Genomic DNA, 16,322 nt, shown 5'->3' with positions numbered 1-16,322 from the left:
GACTGAAGCTTTGAACACAGGGGAGAAGAGCTTATGGATACAAAAGGATGCCAGTTTTGCTGGTGCCACATTCATACTAGTATTTTTATAGGGCAATGACATTTTATCAATTAAGGAGTTTCAATATGGAAGACACTAACTCCACTAACCCATGGAGTCTTCCAGCTGTGACTCCAAGGCTTTCTTGGGAAGCTTTATGTTCCCAATAATGAGAATTGTCTCCTTGGAGAAAAATAATATCAATTTATTAACAGAGTTGATTACATTATTACGTCCACTCCATTATTCCAGAAGATGGGATGCCGGGAATGTTAATGGCTACTGGGGGAAACCTAACTCGTAATACTCTGTTAATAAAAGGAAAATGGCTACTGTTTAGATTATTTCACTCCAAGGGGTTAGGTAACAACCATAACTGGTCCCTAATTAAGATTAAAGAGAAAGAAGGTAGAAGTCTCACTTTTGAAAGAGAAGGTTAAAAGTACTTCTGTGTCATCCAGAGATAATGAAAATATCTCCCTAGGAATCTTTCCCAACTCCAAGGGCTATGCCTTAATTAGATGTCCTTCCTTCATGCTCCTGCTGCCTCCTGAGCGTACCTCTGGCAGAGCACTTGTTAAAACTGGTGGCTTAACTACCTCCCCATCCGATCTCTGAATACTCTGAAGACAGAAAGTGTCTCTTATTCATCCTCGTGGAGAACGCATTCCAGGGCCTGGACGATGCTGGCCACATCAGAAATGTGTGGGAATGAACTGGTTGCGGTGGGTCACATCCCTCCCAACACAGCACAACTGTGTAGACAGGACAGTGTTCTGAGTAGAGCCAAGGCACAGGACAAGGAAATGGGAAAGGCTTCACCCTGGGAATAAGATCCCTTGGGTGTGAACAACGGCAAAGAGGTTACCTCATCTGCGTCCCATCTAGCCTTAGATCTGAAAGTCTTCTTTGAAGACTGGACACATAGACATTTTTTGGCACTTTTGGCCTCTGTTTTCTTTGATTCCATTCCAGAAGATAGTTCTGTATGCTCCTCTAAGTCTTTAAAGTTCATGCCCTTACAATGCTGCTCATCTCTTCCCATTTCTAAATGTTCATTTTTGTCTAAACGATTCCAAGTTTTAGGGGCCTGATGATGATGATGGTGAAGGCAGCTACCGTTTTCTGAGTAGCTAACCAGGCACTAGGCTAGTGCTTTGCAGCATCACCTCATTTAATCCTTAAACAACCTTCTGAGGGAGGTATTATTAGAGAAAACCAAATACAATATCCAAAGTCATTTGGCTAGCTAAAAGAGCCAGCACTCTAATCCAGGTCTGCACGACTCCAAAACCCAAGCTCAACCACTACAACGCCCAGCCTCTCCCTCCTTCCTTGCTCAGCTGACCACTTATGCATCGTAAAATGCTGCCTCCAAGTTGTATCCACTACAAACCCCTTTATTATTAAGAATATGGGTGCATATTCCAAATTTTGATCTCCAAATCTGTCTCTATAGAGCTGGGAACATGAAGTCAAGTACGGTCATGTCTGGGAGCAGAGAAATAAATGACTCTACTTTCAAACTGTTCTTTTGTAGTTTAAATGTGTACTAATATATAAATATTTAAAAAAAAATCCAGGCCTCTTAAGAGGCAGAAGCTCTTAAAAATCCAGGCCTCTTCTGGCAGAAGCTGGAGCTTAAAACTAGAGGAGCCTGATGGAGTAGTTACTTAACTTTCACACAAATATTAGCTCCAATGAATGGAAGCTAGTGTTCAGATGGGGAGAATCTTCTCCTAATTATTAGGAAAAAGACTATGCTGGGAATGGCAACCTGCTAAAAACACACACCATGTAATCTGTCTCCCAGGTAAAACAAAGCCACCCAACATAGAAAACAACTCAATCTTGTGCAAAATGGATAGGATGGCCTAAGGGCTTTCCTGGGGGCAGAGGACACTGCAAGGAGGTATTCTTCCACTTGGGCAATTTGAGTAAGTTTAATATCAGCAGGAAAATACCTACTATGGCAATAAATGGATGGAAAGGAAACTGTGCACAGGCCAAACTCCAGCTCTTCTCCCCTGTAGAACAAAGGGAATAGACCTGACTAGAAAAATGGATTAATAAGATGCAGTGAGTGCATACTACAGAATGTCATGCATCAACTAAAAGAAACAAATTTATGGGAACAGATCTTAAAAACATTCTAAATGAAAAAAGCAAAAAAACAAAAAAGAAAAGAAAAGAAAAGAAAAGGAATGTTATCTAAAGCACAATTTTCAATCTATGTAAATTTAAAATATATGCACACAGGAGCCCCTGGGTGGCTCAGTCGATTGAGCATCTGGCTTCGGCTCAGGTCATGATCTCATGGTTTCTGAGTTCAAGCCCCACATAGGGCTTGCTGCTGTCAGCAGATCCTCTGTCTCCCTCTCTCTGCCCCTCCCCCATGCACATACTTTCAAAAAAAAATAAAAACATTAAAAAAAATTTTAATAATAAAATAAAATAAACGTACACCAAACACCAACACCTGCTCTCAAGAATATGTGAGAGAACGCACGAGCACATTGTTATGATTAGGGGACAGAAGAAAAGAATAAATGAGATGAATGGTGACAAATGACAAGGGAATCAACACATAAGGAACACAAAATAGGGACTTTTCACAGACCAATGATTGTTAATGTGCCATGACTGGATACGTAACTCAGTCTCTGTACTGGAGTTCCCATCCCCAAAAGAAGGGGATTGGATTAAAAAGTGATAGTAGTGGAATTTATTTGCTTATTTTTAGTGTTTCTTTTTGAGAGAGAAAGACAGAGTGTGAACAGGGGTGGGGGAGGGACAGAGACAGGGAGACCTAGAATCCAAAGCAGGCTCCGTAACTCACGAACCGTGAGGTCATGACCTGAGCCAAAGTCTGACGCTTAACTGACTGAGCCACCCAGGCACCCCAATAATAATGGAATTTATTAATAAACATTTGCATTATTTAATTATAGCTTTGTGTACCCATGTTTGCATTATTTGCTTATATAGCTTTACAGTAAATAATAGAATATGAAATTAAGTGGAAGTTCTCTTAAGATAGTTGAGTACTTGAAAGCTTAGTTTTCTTAAATGTATTTGATGTTTAGTCATCCTACCCCCCTGACCACCCCTATAGCACATTTTGTTGGCTCCCTTACTTTGTTCTGCAAACCTGTTCCCGCAAGATAACGGGAGATAGGTGTCACAGCCAAATGAGCCATATTATAAATCTATAGGGTACAAATTGTTTGAATGTATTGAAGGGGAAAATACTGTTTGTTTTGTATAAGAAAATACATTCCTTAGTGTTAAATCTTAAGACTACTGTCTTCAAATACAGATGCACATTTCAAGAAAGTCGTGGACAAAGCTAAGAACATCCAGGGAATGGCGATCAAGATGACACAGCTGAAAGCACCTCGCACAAGAGATAGTTGGAGGGAGGCCTCTAGTGGAATTCTGCCAGGTTCCATCCTGTTCAATGAATTTCCACAAATCTCTAATCACCTAACTCTGTAATAGGCAATGTGTAAGGTGTTAGAACAGCACTGTCCAATGGAAATATAATACTAGCTACATGTGTAATTTAAAATTTTAAAAAGTAAAAGGAGATAAAATTAAACTATTTTAATAACATATTTTTATCAATATATTTAAAGCATTATCATTTGACATGTAATCAAAATATAAATTATTAGTAAGATATTTTACATTCTCTTTTTGGTATAAAGTCTTCTGAGGGGTGCCTTGGGTGGCTCAGTTGGTTGAGTGTCCAACTCTTGATTTTGGCTTAGGTCAGGATCCCAGGGTCGTGGGATCAAGCCCTGTACCAGGTTCCACACTGAGAATAAAGCCTGCTTGGGATTCTCTCTCTCTGTCTCTGTCTCTGTCTCTCTCTCCCTCTGCCCTTCTCCCCCACTTGTGTTCTCTCTCCCTCTCTAAAAATAAAAAAATTAAGTTAAATAAATAAAATTTAAAAACAGCATTTCTATTTCAGTGTGAATAGTTAGAGCATATCTCAATTCAGTCTACCTATGTTTCAAGTGCTAAAGAGCCTCCTGTGGCTTGTGACTACTGTATTGGACAGCCCAGGGTTAGAGACACTAGCTAAACTAACACACACACACACACACACACACACACACACACACACACACACCACAGAGTCCACATGTCAAATGAAATACAACAAAATGAAAGCCATACCCTACAGCAAGTTTTCAACTTATTCCCCCAAGACCCTGAAGGGATGACTGACAATTATAGCTTTCTTCTTCTTTCTTGAAAGTAATTTGAAATAAAAAATGAGTAAGGTAACCTCAAGGCTGTTTTAATGTATAAACAGAGTTCTAGCACCTTAACTACTAGTGTTAACAGATTACTTTGGACACACTCCCCAATTGACAAAGCACCCTGGTTCTCCACAGTGTGACCCAGAAACAGGAATAGTCAGCACAAGCTATACTTTAATAATCACTAGCAAAAAGAGAAGTCTCCTGTGTCATATAACTACAAACACTCAAATCTAAAATAAATCCCTTTTACAAATGAGTCTCTAGAAATGTCACTACAGAAAGACACTGAGAATCCACATTCATTCCCTTCTTGCTGGAAAGCTGGAAGTTGTGTTTTAAGAGTAAATGAATTTACATCAGTTCCTCTGAAAAGAAAGAGAAAGGGTTTTTTGAAGTGAACTTTCTAGATCCTACTCTAGAATTTGAAAATGGGGAAATAAGACTGTCCCCTTAGAATAACCCTATGAAATCAATACCCAGTAATCCAGATCAAAGATCTGCAAAGTTAACTGAAAGTGGTCTACATCAGCATCTTCCTCGGCAACATCTCCCAGGGAATGAAGCTATTTGACAAGCAGCCCTGCTGACTCACCTGCCTCCCTCCCTCAGCACCCACTCCCCTCACCGCCTGCAGAGAATGAATGGCTCTGAGGCCAGCAAGATGGAGAGTAACTGGCTAACGCTAGGGATATCTCCAAAGCATGGACACTGTCAGTTAGCAGTGGGCCCCATCCACCACAGAAGTAACATGGAAGGGAGGAAAGAGAGAATTGGCCGTGTCCATATAAATGCTGTCTGCTGGGGGATACCCAGCTTGGGAACTCAAGAATCAAAACTCACATAAGGTTTCTACACTGGAAAACAGTACGTGAGGTTCATGACACTATGGTCATCTAACTGGTTCCCTGGACTTAATCTTGGTAAATGATCAGCAAACTTTTGATCACAATGCAGCTTGCCAGGATGATTTGCCTACAGGGCGAAAAAACGTGCTAATCAAAAACATGTGTTCAATTCACTTGGTTATTATCTTTTTCACTCTACGTGGATAACGTTCTTGGTTTCAGATAGTTTCTTGTGACTTTTAATTAACCACTGCCTCAGAGCTCAATCTACTCTGGGGACGCTAATAAGTGAATTTCTCATCCTGCAAGCCAAGGATCACAGCTTTCCTAGACAAGTGCTTGCTGGGTCCTTGGAGCAGCCCTCTGGCCTCACCAGGAATATTCCTCTGCTTCAAGATGTGTCTTCTGCAAACTGCAATGAATCTTTATATAAATTGGCCGTTTCAATCTTAAAGGAGGCAAGAATTATTAGCAATTTATCTATATGCATTCCCACCCTCCCCTTGCTGAGTCATTTCAATAGCCTTTCCAAGCTATGACACACTATCATAATATCCTCGATTCCATGACAGTCTTTTCCTTCCCTAAGAATTATGTATAACCTATTTTTCTTTTTCAATGAAAGTATATTAAATCTAAGATGAAAAAAAAGCTAAAATGAATTTTTCCCAGAATTTCTCAAGGTAGCTGGAGTACCACAAACCAAAACTGTGCATCACAATACTATAATGGGTAGGAAGGCTGATTTTTAACCCAGATGAATGTTAAATAGGTATTTGCTATACTCTTTTCTACTTAATTCTTAAGTCTGAAATAGTTCACTTATTTTAATGTGGCCTGTGAGTGACTTAATGCAGTGCTCTGCACCTAATAGGTCCTAAAACAATCATTTTCGCAAAAAATAAGATTGAGTGAATAAATACAGATTCTCAAAGAAATTCCCTTTAATATATATGACATAGGCTGAGATAAGCAACAGGGGTCCTTCATTCATAACTATATGACTAGAGCCTCTTATTTTTCCCTATTCTTCAGAATAAAGATGAGAGATCTCAGAGAGAGCGAGAACAAGGATATTAACAAGTCCTTTTGTTTTTTATGTGCTACACGACTAGAATGTTCCATATAATCTGGAGGTTTTGACTTGGGAAAATCAAGTTTGACATGAAAGTTTCTCTTTACTAAACTGCCTCAAAATTAAAGATTTTAAAATCACAAAGTCCAGCAGGTACCCAGGGAGGACACGCACACCGGCCTCAAGAACCAGTACCTTGGGCTGCACTGTCAGGGTGGTATTCAGGCTCCTCTTCCGGGGGGCTCTGCAGGAAGTAGAGCTGCTCTGGCAGCATGTTGGCAATCTTCTCCTTCCCTAGGACGTGGGTGCTCAGAAGAGGGCTGACACTCCGTTTCACCTTCTCTCTCCTCTCATGGGCCATAATCTTTTTGGTCCGAGCCTTGATGTTCTCCCAGCACTTCTTTAGCTGTTTGAAATCCCGCAGTGACACACTTGGCTGAGAGTTGTATTCATGGGCAAGCGCCTGCCAGGTACGCTGCTTGAGGGCAATAGTTCGCGCGTCGCTTTTCTTACATTCCAGCACATATTTGTACTTTTCTACCAAAGCAAGCAGGATGCTCTTTTCCAATTCCGAAAAGTATTTGGCAGGTTTTATAATTTCGTTGTTTTGCATTTTCCACTATATTTCTCCTGGCTGCTAGCTATCCTGTAAAAGGAAGTTCAAAACAATAATTACTAACCCCAGCAATAAAAATGTCAGCAAATCACTTAATCTTAATCCCTGACTTGATTCCCTTGCCTGCAATACAGTACTCTCTTTCCCATTAGTATTGAATTATGATACTCTCAGGAAAACATTCAGAAGTTCACTAGGAGTGGGGTTTTACTTCAAAGAAGATTTTCAAGTAGGTCCTTTGTTGTAGTTCTTGGCCATTTTGTGAATATCTTGTATGTAACAGCAAAAAAAAAAAAAAAAAAAGGAAAGAAAGAAAAGAAAAAAGAAAAGAAAGCTTGACCATCTAGGCAGAACTCTTAATTTGTTAATTCATTTCTGCTCAATATCAGGAAACTGATCATTCCCCAAACTCATGTTAGGCAGCTTTTCAACTAAACAGCTTTCTCAAAGTTTTGTCACAGCTGAAAACAAGAAATGCCACCGAGTAACCAAATAGAATGGATAATATAAACATCGAGATTTCAGAATCATCAGGAAATCACCTGAAAAAGAACTGACATTTCCATCACTTCCATCTGTGACCTTGGATAGGGCCATGCTCCCAATAGGAACCTCAGTTTCTCTTCACCTTTAAAATGAGGGCTTGGAGTCTATGATCCCTAAGGTCTGAGGCCACTTTTAAGTATACAGTCCTATGTAAATAATTCACATAATTTCAGAGGTGAAAGGGCCAGTACCCTTTTTTTCTTTCCTTTTTTTAAAAATTTTTTTAATGGTTATTTATTTTTGAGGGAGAGAGACAGAGAGACAGAGAGTGAGTAAGCAGGGGAGGGGCAGAGAGAGAGGGAGACAGAGATCCAAAGCGTACTCTGTGCTGACAGCAGAGAGCCTGATGTGGGGTTCGAACTCACAAACCGTGAGCCGCCTGACCTGAGCCAAAGTCAGACACTTTTTTTTTTAGTTTTTTTAATTTTTTTTAAATGTTTTTATTTATTTTTGAAGGAGAAAGAGAGAGACACAGCATGAGTGGGGGAGGAGCAGAGAGAGAGGGAGACACAGAATCCTAAGCAGGCTCCAGGCTCTGAGCTGTCAGCACAGAGCCCGATGCGATGCGGGGCTCATATTCACAAACTGTGAGATCATGACCTGAGCCAAAGTCGGACGCTTAACCGACTGAGCCACCCAGGCGCCCCTTTTTAATTTTTTTTTAAGCTTTATTTATTTTTGAGAGAGAAAGAGAGAGACAGAGCATGACTGGGGGAGGAGCAGAGAGAGAGGGAGACAGAATCTGAAGCAAGCTCCAGGCTCTGAGCTGTCAGCACAGAGCCCGACATGGGGCTCAAACTCACGAACTGCGGGATTATGACCTCAGCTGAAGTTGGATGCCCAAATGACTGAGCCACCCAGGTGCCCCCAAAGTCAGACACTTAATTAATTGACTAAGCCACTCAGGGGTCCCTACCACTCTTTTCAAGTGAAGGAACTAAGGGCGAGTGAACTGGACTGCCCAAGATCACAAAGATGGTACCTTGGGAGGTCAAGAACCTGGACTGTCCTAATAATCTGGTATCCTTTTTTTTTTTTTTTTTTGAACACACCAAACATCCATTTTATTATGCATATTCCTTTAAAGTCTTTGTTCCATATTATAATTAGTTACAATTATATATTATTTATAATTTTTGAAATATACATTTTCTCCATTATCTTTTAAGAATAAGTCTACATACCTTTTTATGTTTAGTTAAAAAATAGATATTTAACATACATAAATTTTATTTGACAGCCATATACATAATGAAATAATTACAAGCTAATTAACATATCATCTCACATGGTTACCTTTTTTAAGATCTTATGTATTATATATTTATTTATTTTTAAGTGTTTATTTATTTTGAAGGAGAGAAGAGAGCAAGTGAGTGGGGGAGAGGGGAAAAGAGAGAGAAGGAGAGAGAGAATCACAACCAGTGCAGAGCATGACACAGGGCTTGATCTCACAACCCTGAGATCATGACCTGAGCCAAAGTCAGGAGTTGGATACTTAACTGAGCCACCCAGGTGCCCCAAGATTTTATTTTTGAAGTTAATCCCTACACCCAACATGGGGTTTGACATTAACAACCCTGACATCAAAAGTCACATGTTCTACAACTGAACCAGCCCGGGTGCCCCAAAATAGCTACCATTTTTGTGTGTATGCCAAGAGCCCCTGGAATCTACTCTCTCACCGTATCTCCAGTATTCAATACAGTATTAGTAACTTTTGTCATAGACTTATTCTTCCTACATAACTGCAACTTTGTACCCTTTGTCTATTATCTTCCCATTTCTCCCACCCCATCCTCAATCCCCGGTAAGGTGTGTTTAAATAGTCTGATATTGTTTGTGTCATTTCACAACTATCTCTTGGACTCTCACGTTGGATGATTCCAAATTTCTCAACAACCATGATTACCTTAGGTCATCTTACCATCCTCCCCATTACTGAGCCAGGATCTTTCAAACAAAAGGTGCTTAGTAAATGTCTTATTCCCCTGAACCTATGTGTGTTTTGTGACCCCACACTTTTTCCACTTAAGCTTCCTACAAACTTAATCTTTCAAATACATTATGGAAAGAATGTTCCTAAGTAACACTGAATACAGCAATTGAGCATTGCATATTTCCCTTTGTGGAAGGAGCCAAGACACCTCAGTCCTTTTATTTTCCAAGCCTCTGATTTTTTCAGAGTAACAGGCAAGCATCAAGATTCTGATGATGTAGTCCATTTAAAACTGATCGACTCAAATCAAAAGAATTAGGAATCACTTGAAAAGAGTCCCACTAGCCAAAAAATGGAATATCTGAACATCAACAAGGACGATGGGTACACAAATATTCATTAAATTATTATATCTGTGTATGTTTAAAAAGTTCCACAATAAAAAGTTAGGGGGATGTGCCTGGGTAAGGTTAAGCATCTGACTCCTGGTTTCAGCTTAGGTCATGATCTCATGGTTCATGAGTTCAAGCCCCACATAGGGCCCTGCACTGACAGCATGGAGCCTACTTGGGATTCTCTCCCTCTCTCTCTCTCTCTCTCTCTTTCTCCCTCTCCTGCTCATGCTCTCTCTCTCTCTCTCCCTCTCAAAATAAACTTAAAAAAATTTTTTTAAACGTTTATTCATTTTTGAGAGACAGAGCACAAGCACGGGAGGGGCAGAGAGTAAGGGAAACACAGGATCTGAAGCAGGCTCCAGGCTCTAAGCTGTTAGCACAGAGCCCAACGTGGGGCTCAAACTCACAAACTGCAAGATCATGACCTGAGCCGAGGTTGAATGCTTAACCACTGAGCCACCCAGGCACCCCTCTCAAAATAAACTTAAAAAAAAATTTTTTTTAAGTTAAGGAACAAAGGCAGTGACTTTTAAATACATGGTATACTAATTTAAAATCACATTATTACAAGCTAGCTATTCACATACTATGCCTGGGGAGAGGTTACTAATAGAGTTGTGAAGAGCTGAAATCTTAGACCTGAGGCTGGAGGAGATCCTGCCATATCAGAGAGCCTTAAGATTGAGGCCAAGGAGCTTGGGCTTTACATGAAAGCAATAGAACCTAATCAGGGTCTCTCACTATGCACCACCTCATCCCAAAAGGTAAGATTAGAATGAAGGACTAGTGTGACTGGCATCTCCACATACCAGATACCCTGCCTCACATTCACTGTGAGCATATCAGTATCACAGATCAAGAGATTCAGATACATGTCAAAGTGCTTTGACCCTCAGGTCTTGGACAAAGCTAAACAAGGAGAAATGTATCTTTGGGGATGTATCACTGAACCCTTAACTTCCCAGGCCTGTATTTTAATGATGTTGTTCAGGGCGCCTGGGTGGCTCAGTCAGTTAAGCATCCAGCTTCGGTTTGGGTCATGATCTTACAGTTGGTGAGTTCAAGTCCCACATTGGGCTCTGCGCTGACAGCTCAGAGCCTGGAGCCTGCTTCGGATTCTGTGTCTCCCACTGTCTGCCCCTCCCCCACTCACGTTCTGTCTCTCTCAGAAAATAAACATTAAAAAAATTTTTTTGAAAATCGTGTTGTTCTAATGTCCCTATAATAACCAGTCCCCTTCCTCCCCAAAGGTCCAAAACTTTTTGCCTACATCAATATTCCTATTCCCTATTAACCAACATTCCCCAAACGGAAATTTATTAATACACACCTGCTACAATATAACTCTTCTGTAGTATCTCTAACTGCCAAGATATCTATATCCAACTTTATGTAGTTTTTATTATAAAATTAATAGGTATACTGAATGTTCTTAAACTGCACAGCTCCTAGAGCAGACTCTGATTGCCCCCCATCCCAGCTTTTCTGCACCAGATGTCAATATGCCTACCTTCCGTCACACTCCCACTTTTTTTATTTTAATTTTTTTAATGTTTATTTATTTTTGAGAGAGAGAGACAGCATGAGCAGGAGGGACAGAGAGATAGAGGGAGACACAGAATCCAAGGCAGGCTCCAGGCTCTAGCTGTCAGCACAGAGCCCGATACGGAGCTGGAACTCACAAATGGTGAAATCATGAACTGAGCCAAAACCGGACACTCAACCAACTGAGCCACTCAGGTGCCCCCACACTCCCACTCTTTTTAAGAATCATTGCTCTTGGGGCGCCTCGGTGGCTCTGTCGGTTGGGAGACCGACTTCAGGTCAGGTCATGATCTTGCGGTTCATGAGTTTGAGCCCCACGTCGGGCTCTGTGCTGACAGCTCAAGAGCCTGGAGCCTGCTTCAGATTCTGTGTCTCCCTCTCTCTCTGCCCCTCCCCTGCTCGTGCTCTGTCTCTCAAAAAATGAATAAATGTTAAAAAAAATTAAAAAAAAAGAATCATTGCTCTAAGGATTAAGAAGTCTGATTCACAAATGAAAAAAGAGATTGTTCCTTATTTTTTTCTAAAATAGGTAATGCTATCTTACTTATATGTATCTATATTTTTTCTAAGAAAACATTTTTTAAAATAACTTTATTTCTTCAAGATAAATTCCTAAAAGAGGAATGGCTGCCACGAAAGATGAAAACACTTAAGACTTTTGTTACATTGGGGCACCTGGGTTGCTCAGTCCATTAAGCATCCGACTCTTGGTTTCCACTCAGGTCATGATCTCATGGTTTGTGAACCTGAGCCCTGAATCAGGCTCTGCGTTGGCAGCTGGCAGCACAGTGCCTGCTTGGGATCCTCTCTCTCCTTCTCTCTCCGCTCCTCCCCTGTTCGTGCTCTCTCTCAAAATAAATAAACTTAAAAAAAAAAAAAAAGGACTTTTGTTACATCACCAGCTGTCCTCCAGCAATGGTGTACCAATTTACATTCCTACTAATAGCACATGAGCACTTCTGTTTCCCCACTCCATTTACTCTTGCTGTTAACATTTTTTTAATTCTATCCCAGCTGTGGAGGTGCAAAATGTCACTTCACTGTTTAATGAAATATGAATTCCTGCTCTTAGGCAAATAAGCCACACTCTAAACAAAGTCTCTGAGGTAGTTGGTGGAACTGAAACCCCATAGAATTAATTTCAAGCAATTAAACGATTCCACCTTGCAATGTATGCAGTACCGCAAGGTACCACCAGGTGGTGGTGCGTTTGTGGGAAGTCTACTGATGTGTGTGACCACTTGAGTCTCTAATAACTACAATAACAGTGGCAGATAACCATTATTGAGTCCTTACTGTGGGTTAGACACTATACTAAGTGCTTAATATGCACTCTATCATTTAATCCTCCCCAAAATAGTCCCTGAGACTACCATTTGTTACACTACAGTATTTTCTGTTAAAAAAAAAAAAAAAAGACTTTATTAAAGTACCAGAAGAAATTATACAACTGCTCTCAAAAGCAAACTCAGAATTACCAACACCTGGGGACCATTAATAGCCTATTAACTAAACTGTTATTTAATCACTAGCTAAGTAAATCCAGAGTTACCAATTTACTTTGCTTAATTTTGTAGAACAGCAGGCCTCCGTGGGCCATGTGGTTGCATTCTGCAGGGCTGTAAAGGATTCTGGTATGAGATGGTGTACCCCAAAGGTCCCCTATGGATTCCCAATAGCTTCATGAAGGAGGCTGTTTATTCCCAGTAACCACTTCCATTTCCCAGATCAGAAAAGTGAGGCTTGGGAACTTGCCTGTGGCCACACAAAGAGTAAGTGGCAGAACCAGGATTCTGCACTCCACCCTGCTTAGCTCTCCTCTTCAGACCTAGTGACTGCTTGTGTCCCTGCTCGAATTACATGTCAATTAGCAATCTGTTAGCAGGGAAAGGTCCTAGGGTAAAGCTACTCAGGAGATGTTCCCGCCTCTGTCCATCTCCTTTTGGGGCCTCTTCCCCTCCCTCCCATCACCTCTACCTCTATGTCTCAGACCTAGGGCCTACAGCCACCCCGCCCCAGTGTACAGTTCTCTAACCAGAGCTCTGAAATAATTTCTGCTGTTGATCTGATGGGAACGTATAGTTTGAAACGTAACTGTAGAGATGATATGGAGCTTGCTTTTTTAAATTTTTTTAAATGTTTATTTTTGAGAAAGACAGGGACAGAGCGTAAGCAGAGGAGGGGAAGAGAGAGAGAGAGAGAGAGAGAGAGAGAGAGAACAAAGCAGGCTCCAGGCTCTGAGCTGTCAGCACAGAGCCCAATTGGGGCTCGAACTCGAGGATGATATGGAGCTTTAAAATTGTCTAAGCCCCAGGGGAACATTAATATTTAGCTTAAGCATCTGACAGTCCCAAGTAAATAAACTTCCCAAAGTAAGAAATCTCCAGGCAAAGCTTAATAGAAATGTCAAGGCTAGAAAATACATTCTAGCTTAAAACTACTCAGCAATGTCCATAATTAGTTATAGACGACAACATAACAAGCCTTCTCTGCTGCATCAGCTTTTATTAGAGAAAGATGGGCCTTCCCTGCCCCCCAACTCTGCTCAATATAGATCACCTTTTCTGTCTGCTGTTCTGGAGACAACAGTGCTACTGGTCCTGATGCGTGGTTGTGGTTCAACTAGCAGCCCAGTGACCCTCACAGAGTGGGCCTTCATTAAACATTTAATGAATGAGGGGCACCTCGGTGGCTCAGTTGGTTGAGCATCCAACTCTTGATCTGGCTTAGGTCATGATCTCATGGTTCATGGGTTTGAGCCCCACACTGGGCTCTGCGCTGACAATGCAGAGCCTGCTTGGGATCTTTCTCTCCCCCTCTCTCTGCCCCTTCCCCACTCAAGCTTGTGCTCTCTCTCTCCAAATAAATAAATAAACTTAAAAACCATTTAATGGATGAATACATTTTGATATAGGCATAAAACTGCCTATGATGCACAGAATGAGTATCATACATAATAGTCTGTACATCAAAAGCTGCATTCAAGTAAAAGTGGTCAAAAAAATAGCAAAATCCAAATGCAATGAAAGTTGCCCTTGGGCCAGGCAAAGACTCGTAGACAGGACTAAATAAGAGCATGAATCCAATACCAAAAAAACAAAAATTAAAAAAAACCCAAAAAAAACCAGAGAATACAGCACAATTCTCCAAACACTACCATTGACTAAACCACCAGAAGATTATAATAAGTACATTTAATATCACTTTAAAACAAAAATCCATCTGTTATGGATTGAATGTTTGTAGCCCCCAAATTCATGTGGTGAAGCTCTAACTCCCACAGTGACTGTATTTAGAGATTGGGCCTTTAAGGAAGTAATTAAGGTTAAATAAGGTGATAAACGGGGGGCCCTGGTTCAAGGGGATTTAGTGTCCTTACAAGAGACATCAACATTCTCTTTCCCTTTGCCTTCGTCTCTCCCTCCTTCCCTGTCCCCTTTCTCCCTGTCTTCTCAGGGGCTCACAAAGAGGTCACGTGAGCACACAGAGCGATGGCAGCAGTCTACAAGCCTAGAGAAGAAGGTTCACTCAGAATGAAACTTACTTTGCTGGCACCTTAATCTTGGACTTCCCAGCCTCCAGAACTATGAGAAATACATTTCTGATATTTAAGCCACCTAGCCTGTGGTATTTTCATTATGACAGTCCAAACTAACACACCATCTAATGATATTTTAAGTCCACCAAGGGTCAATCTAAGTCCTAAAATTTGAGCCAAGACGAGAGAAACTTGGCCAGATTTTAGTATTACCTTTCATGGAAAAGGGAGTTCTTTGAAGTCAGTACTCAGAATAGGAACCGTGGCTGAAGATCTGTGTAGAGCTGAGACCTGGGAGAGATGTCAGGACCTTTTAAACCTTAATGAGTTATTGCTCGTGAAGTGACATGAACCAAGACACTGAATGCAGAAAACCTGGGCTCAAATCCTGACTTGAGCACTCACTTAGCTGTGTGGCTCTGGCCAAGTCAATTAATCTCCAGTGTTTCACTGTAAAATGAGGCTAAATCCCTACTCTGTCTCACTCCCTCTGCACAGCTACCCTTCAATGGGTGTAAAGAAGAAACACAGACTAAAGCTGCAATAAATTTTAGTTTCTTCCACCCCTCCCACTCATATTAAGCTGCTTCCAAAAATAGAATAGTGGTCTATATACAAGATATACTCGAATACTTATTGGCTCTTTTATTGCACAGACACACAATTCAACAAATGTAATGAATTCCTGCCAAAGGCTATGTACTGTCCTAGAGCATGCAGGAGACACAAAAACAAGCTGAAGCCTACAGCCTGGAAAGAACGCTGGCATGCCTAAACTGATAACAGACAAGCACAATGACACAGACACCACAGAAGAGGACAAAGCACCTTGGGCAGTCAGAGAAGGGAAGAGGTTAATTTGCATTCTTCATGAACAAGAGGACTTTGGAGCTAGATCTTTAAGAATGTAGAGGATATGAACACAGAGAGTTGAAGGAGATCATTCAGATAAATAATTGATAAGGGCCTAGACTCTGAGTGGTGACCATGTTAATGGGAAGGAGAAGGTGCACACCAGAGACTGTTTCAAAGTGAGAAATTACCAGGGTATGTGTGTGTGTCTGCATGAAGGTAGGGGATCAACAGGAAGCAGAAGCAACGAGGGTACAGGAACCCCCACTCTGTGCGGGCACCAGAAAGAGAGGCATTGTTTAGGATCAAGGAGGTCATACATATTTCAATGAAGACCTAACATAGTACAGCTTATTGTGTGGGGCAGGCTGGTGACAGTGATAAGCACAATGACAGAGATGTGCCTAGGGACCCTACTCCAGGACTGGGGGGGATCTAGATTAAGAACCTTAATTCCTACTAGAATAGACTGGAATTAGAGTTAGCATTGGAGCAAAGGAGGGCCACGACTTGGGAGACACTGAAGGAATGCATACAGATGTGTGGGTGAGTGGAGGGGAGGCAGATGTGACACCCATTCCCTTAAGAGAGGCTTGGCAACACGTTATGCATGATTATTTGGCTCTGAAGAAGACGGATGACAGGCTATTTCCTAACC

At 41.1% G+C, this 16,322-nt stretch overlaps 1 protein-coding gene across 6 annotated transcripts in view; it reads right to left on the bottom strand.

Moving 5' to 3' along the window:
• TMEFF1 (transmembrane protein with EGF like and two follistatin like domains 1) overlaps window positions 1-16,322 on the bottom strand; it is a 153,359-nt gene that overhangs the window by 103,321 nt on the left and 33,716 nt on the right. For 5 of the 6 annotated variants that reach the window (XM_042964181.1, XM_042964180.1, XM_042964178.1 and 2 more), the window contains one exon: window positions 6,429-6,879. In XM_042964181.1, the coding sequence (XP_042820115.1) occupies window positions 6,429-6,846 (418 nt within the window). In that variant the 5' untranslated portion in view covers window positions 6,847-6,879. Of the gene's footprint in view, window positions 1-6,428; window positions 6,880-15,025; window positions 15,057-16,322 lie in introns of those variants that run through there. The other variant, XM_007089269.3, reaches the window with a different exon arrangement.

The sequence above is a fragment of the Panthera tigris genome, chromosome D4 (genome assembly GCF_018350195.1).
Source record: "Panthera tigris isolate Pti1 chromosome D4, P.tigris_Pti1_mat1.1, whole genome shotgun sequence".
In the NCBI taxonomy this organism is placed as follows: domain Eukaryota; kingdom Metazoa; phylum Chordata; class Mammalia; order Carnivora; family Felidae; genus Panthera; species Panthera tigris.
This window is presented reverse-complemented; position numbering and strand designations above follow the sequence as displayed.